At 39.3% G+C, this 10,616-nt stretch overlaps 1 protein-coding gene across 1 annotated transcript in view; it reads right to left on the bottom strand.

The window, feature by feature from the left end:
* The window catches only part of LOC136826975 (lysosomal proton-coupled steroid conjugate and bile acid symporter SLC46A3-like), a 107,921-nt gene extending 97,696 nt beyond the window's left edge, over positions 1-10,225 (bottom strand). Inside the window, exon 1 of the mRNA XM_067084586.1 lies at positions 8,969-10,225. Coding sequence (XP_066940687.1) covers positions 8,969-9,956 — 988 coding nt within the window. The 5' untranslated portion in view covers positions 9,957-10,225. The remainder of the gene's footprint in view (positions 1-8,968) is intronic.
* Between the last annotated feature and the right edge of the window lie 391 nt (positions 10,226-10,616).

A 10,616-nucleotide genomic window follows, 5' to 3' on the forward strand; every position in this document is an offset into this window, starting at 1 on the left:
GTTAGTGGTGCAAAAACTGACAAAGTCACTGACGCCCAGTAAAGATTTGTATAAATAAAAAATAGGAAAATAAATACGCACTCATGCACGTATGCTTATACATTCATGAACAAGAAGGTCAGAGTCTTATCAATGGAGAGAAATGTCTAACTCTTAATACCTGAACAAAGCAAAGCGATTCAGGAAGAAAAGCTTTAGGAACTGAACACGTAGCGAATAAGACTTAGGAACGTGCACTAATGCATACATAAACAAGAAGGTCAATGGACTATCAGTTTTGAGAAATGGTTCATTCTTGAAGCACGAACAAGAAGCAAAGCGATTCAGGAAGAAGAAAAGCTTTAGAACTGCGAGCGACGTAGCGGTTCAGGCACAACAGCAGCGGATTATCCCAGAAAGCCTCGCATCACGGAAAACGGGAAGCGCGCTGTCCGATGTCACCCATTTCCCGAGAACTACTGACTGAGCTGTTGTTTCCTCGATCTCCGAAGGCGAACCGCTCAGTCCGCGGTGCGGGGAGACATCTTTCCACTCCCGACGGAGAAAATATACAACACGCGATCTAGCAGTGACAGCTGATTTCTGATAGGCGGAAGAGGTCGGTGTTCGTAAACTGCAGTAGATAAAACCGGTGTTATGATAATTTCCACTATCTTATTTAGGAAGGACTCTTTTTGAGATGAAACGTTTAATATTTCTTATTGATTATGGCGTACATTTCTCAAATCTCTGAAGGCAGTAAGCAGAGGAGAGTAAGGACAGAAAGGAAGAAAAAATTAATCGGTATAAAGGTTAACCGTATCTTCTCTTTCGATAGACTGGGATGGAACGGAATATGAAATTTTGGCCACAAGGCCAAGCGCCGGGACCTATGAGGTCATCCAGCGCTGAAACGGAAATTGATAATAAAAGGTTTTAAAGGTGTAACAGGAGGGCAACCTCGCAGCTGCACTATGAAACAACTGGTGGGAGAGGATGGAAAGTAAGATGGAAGGGAAAGAATAGGAACGGAGGTACAGTACAAGGAATGAAAGGGGATGCAGCCAGGGCCGCCGAAGGGACGCTGCAAAGAATTTATAACAGATTAACTAATGACCTAGATTCTTCATTTAGTCACGGGAAATCACGAAAAGAAGAAAAACGTCCTACATTAACCGACCTGATTTTTTCCCCCTAAAATTAAATGCATAAAAAAGAAAACCAAAAAATCGCAGGACTTTCAGAAGACTTCATTCAGATTTACGAATCATGTGAAATTCAAGTTCCTTCATTTGAATAGCATGAGTCAAAATGGTTAAAGTAAAGCTATGAATAATAAGATAACTTTATTACTTTCAGCACTCATGCTATGAATTGCAAGTCCTTTGATATACTGAGCGAATACTTACAAAAGAAGCATTTATTTCTTTAGCTCAATGCTTCAAGAAGCCTTGACTTCTTAATGCAGATAAGACGAGGAATTTGAATATCTTTATGTGGGCCTTACTAGAAGAAATTAAGCTACAATAAATAAATAAATAAATAAATAAATAAATAAACAAGGGGGGGAGCAGGGGAAGGGAACTCCTTACAAAAGAAAGAAGTGACGTGCAAAGTTCGCCGACGACACTCGACATTTTTTTCAACATAAAATTACAGTTACTCAAGAAAACTTCAAATCACGGAAGACACCACAAGAAAAAACTAAAAGAAAAACTCATCATCTCACAGGAGGCGCGACCTTGAAAATTATTAGAGAAGAAACGTTCAAGATATAAAATAAAACAGAATAAAATGAAGTGAAATCAAAACATGTTCTCTTCTTGCAGTACATTTGAAAGGCACGGAATGATGACATGGAAATAAGATAGAACAAAAACTGCTTTGTTTTTTTGTTTTTTTTTCGTCAGCGTCTACGACAATTTTTTTCTGTATTAATAATGACATTTCAAGTTTAAAACAATGGGGGCGGTTGTTTCAAATTATGCAAAGATAAACGGTACTGATAAAAAAGTATAAAAATGCGCCTAAGTTTCTTCGGCGCAATCGAGTTTTCTGTAAAATGTATAATCAAAGCCACCGAAACTAGATCTATCTTTCGGTGGTCTCGGTATAATGCTGTATGTGCCGCTGCCCATGAAACTTTAATCTATATCGTTGCCAGATGCACGATTATGGCTAACTTTAACCTTAAATAAAATCAAAACTACTGAGGCTAAAGGGCTGCAATTTGGTATGGTTGATGATTGGAGGGTGGATGATCAACATATCAATTTGCAGCCCTCTAGCCCCAGAAGTTTTTGAGATCTGAGGACGGACAGAAAAAGTGCGGACGGACAGACAAAGCCGGCATAATAGTTTTCTTTTACAGAAAACTAAAAATAGTTTATTAGAGGATGCCCTTCCAAGTCAGGCTCACAAAAGTCAGGTTTCCTTCTAAATAAACAGATTGATCAAATATTCGGATAACATCCACCTACCATCTACGGGGACTGAATTGTGCACAAATTTCCTTTTTCTAATTTCGATGTACGTACAAGAATGAAATAGCGCCTTCTAAAATCACTAAAACAAGAATTCAAATGAGGAAATTATATTCATATAAGATTATCCATCATTTATACAGTCCTGCATGAATTACAATAAAATAATCCGCGTTCATTGCATAAAAAATAAAGCTTTGGAAATCTCTACCTAATTCCGTATTCCTGAAGTTTTCCTATCTCCCAACCTCCAGGAGGATGTGGAGATCTCGGTTCCTAGGCCTTCTCCACTTCTGTGTTTTTTTTAGTCGATGCCAGTGACCTTTGTTTTTGGAACGCCAATATGACATAAGCCAATCAAACAAATCAAAGAGCTTTCCTTGTTTGCATCAGGCCTGGGCTACCTAGGGGCTTTAAATGGACTCCCTCATCGGCCTCTGCACTATAAAACATACCCATGAAAAACTGAAATGATATATACATATATAAAAAATATATATAATTATATATACAGTATATTATATATATATATATATATATATATATATATATAAATATATACATATATATATATATATATATATATATATATATATATATATATATATATATATATATATATATATATATATATATATATATATATATATATATATATAAGGCTTAAAATTAAACATAAAAATTTAAAACAAAAATCTAATTTTTTTTTTCATCTTATTTTCTGCTCCACTAAACATTATCAGTAATCAAAGAGGGGAGGAGTTCCTCTCCTGATATCTTTGTTTTTTTTTTTATCAGCAAACACTTTTCTCTAGGATCTCGATGAAGGAACCTCGAGAGAAAATCAACACAGTCGCTGTGGGCACGTTAATCCCGACTTTTTGACATGACATCACGTCGTCGCAGCTTGAGTACTTAGAGACATTGATTGGATACTCTCTCTCTCTCTCTCTCTCTCTCTCTCTCTCTCTCTCTCTCTCTCTCTCTCTCTATATATATATATATATATATATATATATATATATATATATATATATATATATATATATATATATATATATATATATATATATATATATATATATATATATATATATATATATATAAAATATGTATGTGAAGCTATTACTGGTTTCAATCCCGACCTCCCTTTTGGATATTTAACTCATTCAAAACTCAAAAAAAAAAAAATTAAATTACGCATAAAGCAAGTCCATACGATATCTAACGACGAAAGCTAGAACAGCTTATCCACAAGGCCAGAAGTGCTTAGTTCCTAGTAAAAACTAAACGAGAAAAGTCAGTAGTTGGATAAAAAGCGGGTCTAGCATACTTTGCCTCGTTCCCAAGACGAGCCGCTCTGTGACGTCACGGAGTGCCGCGTTATAATTTTGTCCCAAACATACAGGAAGAACTTATTCCTTCCAAATCTTCATTCCTTTTTAGGACGCCGGGTGGGGGATGGAGAGAGAGAGAGAGAGAGAGAGAGAGAGAGAGAGAGAGAGAGAGAGAGAGATCTGAAGCCTTCCCCTTACAATGCAACGTTTGTTTTTTTTAAGGAAATATTAAAAATACGATACGTATTCGATTTGATGAGAGAGAGAGAGAGAGAGAGATTCTAACTTCAAACAATGGGCCTTGCGCGTTCATGCTGTAGACAGTTCTAAATGTTTTCTGCAGCGCACCGGTATCTTAAGCGACGTTGTTTTCATCAATTTCTTTTCGTTTGTACTCCCTCAGCTGTCCAACTTCTTTAACATTATCTTACACCATTTCCATAATTTATTCGATGATAATAATAATAATAATAATAATAATAATAATAATAATAATAATAATAATAATAATAATAATAATAATAATAATAATAATAATAATAATAATAATAATAGACCTACAAGCATTCAAACTCTTACTCTCTAAGCCTTGCAGAAAGGGTCGGTATCGTACAATATAAGCGTTGAGTAATACATACTGGAGAGACCCCCCTTATTATTTAAATACAAGCCTTATTTAACAAGGCGACGGCAAGTGTTAATAACGTTAAAGCCACAGGTCCGAAAACATCGTCAGGTCATCACGGGTCATATACGTCACACATGAATACAATGAGGGCGCCCCGGTCCTTCATAAATCTTTATGTACGTCGCATATCAGTTTGACATTTCGATGTCCTCATATGGACGGCTGACTGATGGAACTCCATCTCTTTTATCTTTTTTATTGCTGCTGTATTCTGATGTGAAAGGATATGAAGCTAGAGAGAGAGAGAGAGAGAGAGAGAGAGAGAGAGAGAGAGAGAGAGAGAGAGTTACAAGTAGTTACAAGGATTAGGATGTCTGAAAGATTTTTTAGTCCATCCGTGGAGACATCATGTGCTTACTTATCTCTAGGAGCAGGTTTTACTGTTAATTCACAGTGCTCTAATGATTTTGTCTAGCTTTCTTTTAAACTCTTCCACACTGTTGCTGTTGACAACTTCTGGTGACAGTTTATTCCATGGGTCACTTATCTTGTATGTGAAGAAGCTCCCACAATGAGATGTGTTGTATCTCTTCAGTTCTAGTTTGGAGAGAGAGAGAGAGAGAGAGAGAGAGAGAGAGAGAGAGAGAGAGAGAGAGAGAAATCTTCCTGCATTGTAGCAAAGATTGTGTTGGTCTCACGAAATGTGGAGAGAGAGAGAGTTAAGTATACATTAGTTTAACCAGACCACTGAGCTGATTAACAGCTCTTCTAAGGCTGGCCCGAAGGATTAGATTTATTTTACGTGGCTAAGAACCAATTGGTTACCTAGCAACGGGACCTACAGCTTATTGTGGAATCCGAACCACATTATAGCGAGAAATGCATTTCTATCACCATAAATAAATTCCTCTTATTCTTCATTGGCCGGTCAGAGATTCGAACTCGCGGCCAACAGAGTGGTAGCTGAGAACGGAACCCGCTCTCCCAACGAGGAACTGGAGAGAGAGAGAGAGAGAGAGAGAGAGAGAGAGAGAGAGAGAGAGAGAGAGAGAATGAAACCTTCCTGCATTGTAGCAAAGATTGAGTTGATGTCATGAAATGTGGAGAGAGAGAGAGAGAGAGATTAAACCTTCCTCCTGTAATGCAAAGATCGTGTTTATCTCAGGAAATGTGAAAAATACGACACATTCGTTCTATTGGGATGAGAGAGAGAGAGAGAGAGAGAGAGAGAGAGAGAGAGAGAGAGAGAGAGAGAGAGAGAGAGAGACTTGAAACCTTCCAGCATTGTAGCAAAGATTGTGGTTATCTCATGAATTAAGAAACAAACGAAACGCATTCGATTTGATGAGAGAGAGAGAGAGAGAGAGAGAGAGAGAGAAGAAGGGGGTTGAAAGCTCACCGTACACTGCAAATATTTAATTAAAATTCGGGATTTATGAAAAATATGCAATGCGTTCGATTTCTGGGACGAGAGAGAGAGAGAGAGAGAGAGAGAGAGAGAGAGAGAGAGAGAGAGAGAGTGGGATACCAAAATAATTGTCTTTTCTTGACAGCAAAGAGTTATAAGAAACCATCATAAATTTTCGGTATTTATAAATTTTTATTCTATCAGATTGGTCAAGTAGGTGAATATCCAAATTGTTTCCCCAAATTGTTTTTGTTTTTTTGTTTTTATTATATTTTTTTGGGGGTTGTGGCATTTCATGAATATTTACTTACTGAAGTTACAATACACATGAATAAAATTATTACTATTATTATTATTAGGCATAATGTAAACACATTCTTTTAGAAAATGGAACAAGAGCTGATCACCTCGCACAGGAAGTTTCTTGTCAATAAAAAGCATTAATTTGATTCTCTCTCTCTCTCTCTCTCTCTCTCTCTCTCTCTCTCTCTCTCTCTCTCTCTCGCCATTCATATACAACACTTTTTCTGTGACATACAAAAACACACACACATACACACACACACACACACTCTCTCTCTCCTAAGCTCAGCTGAATGACCTCGAAATTCTGTGATCTCCAAGTGGCAAACACAAGAATTTGCGTGTTTCCTGAACAACCATTCAAGTTGTTATAGGTTTGACGTCACAATGCTCAAATGTCTTATAAATCTATCTCTGAAACTCCTGTAAAGTCTTACCCCTAAACTTTCTTGGCGTTGCAGCCATCAAGGTCTAGGCATTAATTATACCAAGTTCTGCAATACCTGATGGTATCTGTAAAGCGAATACCGCTTTAGCTGGTCAGACTCTTGGTAGCCCAAACACAGAAAGGTCATCGCTGAGAAATTCAGCTTCAAAGCGATGCCATTTTCGTTAGGAGTAAAGTTGTTTAACCCTGTGAGGCAATCCTTGCTGTGTATGTATGTGTGTGTGTGTGTGTGTAAGTGTAAGTGTGTATGCATACTGCTAATATCTGCTTTACACAAACTGCATTAATCAGAAGATCTACAATTTATCAAACTAGACTGATTTTCCAACCAAAGCTTCCTCATTACACGTCGACTTCATGTTCCTGCATTTCCCTCTTGAATTAACTTCTGATCCGTAGGACACTGGCCCCACCCCCCAAAAACCCCTCCCTTCCCCATCTCCCTCCCCACCCCCACACATACAACACAAACACCCACACAGATACCGATTACTAACTTACTTCATAACTTGGACGCCTCTATTTTCCATTCAGACGAGAATTTAAATTAACTCTTATTCTAATAGGTGTGTGTGTGTGTGTGTGTGTGTGTGTGTATGCAAGGTTACCCCGCATCTCTGTGATATGATCTTTCTCAGAGCGAGTGTCTACTCTCTCTCTCTCTCTCTCTCTCTCTCTCTCTCTCTCTCTCTCTCTCTCACGACAAGTTTTTGCTATTCGTTTTTTCTCAATCGTTCTGCTAGACAGCAAACAGCTCTTTGTTATGCACATTCGGAATGACTCGCTGTTTTGTTAAATAGCGACCATTCCTCATCACAAGGGTGTCAGGATGGGTTACTTGGATAAATTGATATAAATTTATTTTGGTCCTACTTATGAAATTTTATTTTCGGAGTGCTCTCTCTTCTTTGCATTTATTGCATGTATCTTATTTATATTATGGTAATATTTTGAGTGGCTATACAGTATGTGTATATATATACAGTATATGTACGAGTATATACATATATATTCATATATACATTATATATACATATATCCGTATATAGATGAATATATATATATATACATATACATATATATACATACATCTATTCATCTATATACATATATATATATATATATATATATATATATATATATATATATATATATATATATATATATATGTTCGTGTGTGTGTACCGTTTAGCACAAGCAATGAATCATGTACTTGGTAGTTACGCTACAGCTGCAGGCAAGACGTCAGCAGCTTCATCCCAAAATATCAGCACATTCTAACGTAATTTAAATAATTACGTGACTGTAATGCGGACTGACGTCAAGTGACATTGTAAAGGTCAAGATTGTTCATTTATGACTGAATGTTGATGTTTGTTGATATTTAGAGCCTCTGGTCTCATCTGTCAGTACTTTCATCTGTAAGTACTTTCATGTCCAGATTGTATAGAATAAGAAAACTTAATTGGTGAGTTTTTTACTGAGAAACATAAAGAGTAATCTGCGTGGACTTGCTGATTTGTGCGCTGCAAGTTTTTGAGCAGTTGTTAGAACTGAGGTACAGAGAAATTTCACCGATGTATATAAATGAAAACTCAACGGAAATCATATACTTGTTGCATTCATTTCCTTATAGGCTGGACTGGAATATCAAACTTAGGCCAAAGACCAACCGCCCGGAACTATGAGGTCATTTAGAGCTGAAAATAATTTTAAGGATGGGATTTACATTCAGAAACATGCACACCTGTTCATGATCAGACACAATCACTTTCTTATGCATTCCCCTGAGATCCTAAAGCACGTTTTGTTCACCACTCACTGAGGAGAACTACCTGAAGGATATTACTAGACCTACTCATTGAAGAGAAGTACCTGAAGGGTACTACTGGTACTACTCAATGAAGAGAGTTACCAGAAGGATACTACTGGTACTACTCACTGAAGAGAGTTACCCGAAGGATACTACTGGTACTACTCACTGGGGAGAACTACCTGAAGGATATTACTAGACCTACTCATTGAAGAGAAGTACCTGAAGGGTACTACTGGTACTACTCACTGAGGAGAGTTACCTGAAGGGTAGTACTGGTACTACTCAATGAAGAGAGTTACCAGAAGGATACTACTGGTACTGCTCACTGAAGAGAGTTAACCGAAGGATACTACTGGTACTACTCACTGAGGAGAACTACCTGAAGGATGCTATTGGTACTACCCACTGAGGAGAGTTACCTGAAGGATACTATTGATACTACTCACTGAGGAGAACTACCTGAAGGATATTGCTGGTATTACTCACTGAGGAGAGTTACCTGAAGGATAATGCTGGTACTACTCACTGAGGAGAACTACCTGAAGGATGCCACTAGTACTACTCACCTCTGCCAAGTTTCCTGAGAATATTGCACAGTATGAGGAGCAATATATACACCCGGACGTGGCCCTCCCGCTTCTTCAGGGTGCACCTGAAGCTGTCAACGAACCTCTGCGGGTTGAAGAAGTCCTTGACCATCTGGCCGACAGTGATGTTCTTCTTCCGCTGCACCATGCTCTTCGTGTTGGTGAGCTCCTTCTTCAGCTCGCTCTTGTCGATGCCGTAGACCCAGGCGACGCTCTCCCGAAGCCTCAGCGACTGCTTCGGGGGCAGGATCTTCTCCAGCCTGGTGACGTTGGCGAAGGGCCCGTGGCTCTCCGGAACGAAGATGATGATGTAGACGAGGGCCACGACGTACATGCCCAGGGAAGTGCCGAAGAGCGCCACGTAACCACCAGCTTTGTAGATGAAGGTGCCCAGCAGCGTGCCCATCGGCCCGCCGAGGAACCAGATGCTGTTGGCGAGCCCCAGGCGGGACGTCCTGGACTCCTCCGAGGTAACGTCGCTGATGTAGGAGTTAGCCGCCGTCAGGAAGCTGACGGCGCCGCCCCCCAGGGAATCGAGCAGAGCCACGAAGAGCAGGTATTCCACGGGCCATGAGTCGACGGTCGAACTCACCAGGTACCCGAGCGAGTAGAGAAGGTGGCCTATCGTAGACGCTACGAGGGGCACTTTCCTGCCGTATTTGTCACTCCAGGCACCCATAAAGAGAATAAAAAACAAAGGAATAACCGCGGTTATGATGCCGTTGTACATGGCGAACTCACTGAATTCTTTGGCCATTTCCTGTTTGACGTCTTTGTGTTGGGACAGATTCCCACAGATTTCTTTCGTGTAATTCAGATTCACGTGACAGACTTTGTCCATCTGAAGGTTCTCGACCAACACCACCATATTCGAAAAGGCCAGGCCGTCTAACAACATCACTGGCTCCACTGATATAGATTTGAAAAAGGCCAACAACCTCTGCCGAAGGGTTTTTGGCGGCGCCATAATTGCGAATCAATGAAACCAACTCGACACTTATTATATGTCACTAAATGGTTATTCAAGTAAAATTTCCTTGCGATCACTCTGCCGTAAACCAAATCAGCCCATTATCAAGTCTCCATCACAGGAATAAGAAACGACTACAAAATATTTAAGTAAAAATGAACAAGTAGTTTAGCAGCGCCACGACTGGAAGAGGCGGGAAAACTGAAAACTGGGAACGACTGAGCGACTGGGAAGCAAGCGAGCAGGGCCCTTGCCACAACCCGAATGAATGTGTCTGGCTTTTAGCACCTGGGCACCACTGCCACTTCTGCGTATGTGTGTGTGTGTGTGTGTGTGTTTGTCTGGTGTGTATTGCTACCTTACCACTACGGCCAAGAGTGGGAGGAGTCTCAGGTGTGACGTCACTGTGGGTTGCCTCATTCTGCTGGCTAAAAGGTCATCATCGGATGTGGTTGGTAACTGGTTCTGCTTCGTGGGGCATAGGACTGTTAAATGTAATGCTTTTATATCAGTAACGTCAAAAGAAGGGTTAATGATATTTATGGATATCTATTTGTGCGTGTAAGAGACAGGAAGAAGATAAACTGAGATAAGGAAGAAGAGAGCTACAGAAAGAAAATTCGGAAAGTCTGAAAGAAAACTCAGGAAGTAAAAATA

The sequence above is a fragment of the Macrobrachium rosenbergii genome, chromosome 41, assembly GCF_040412425.1.
Source record: "Macrobrachium rosenbergii isolate ZJJX-2024 chromosome 41, ASM4041242v1, whole genome shotgun sequence".
Lineage (NCBI taxonomy): Eukaryota > Metazoa > Arthropoda > Malacostraca > Decapoda > Palaemonidae > Macrobrachium > Macrobrachium rosenbergii.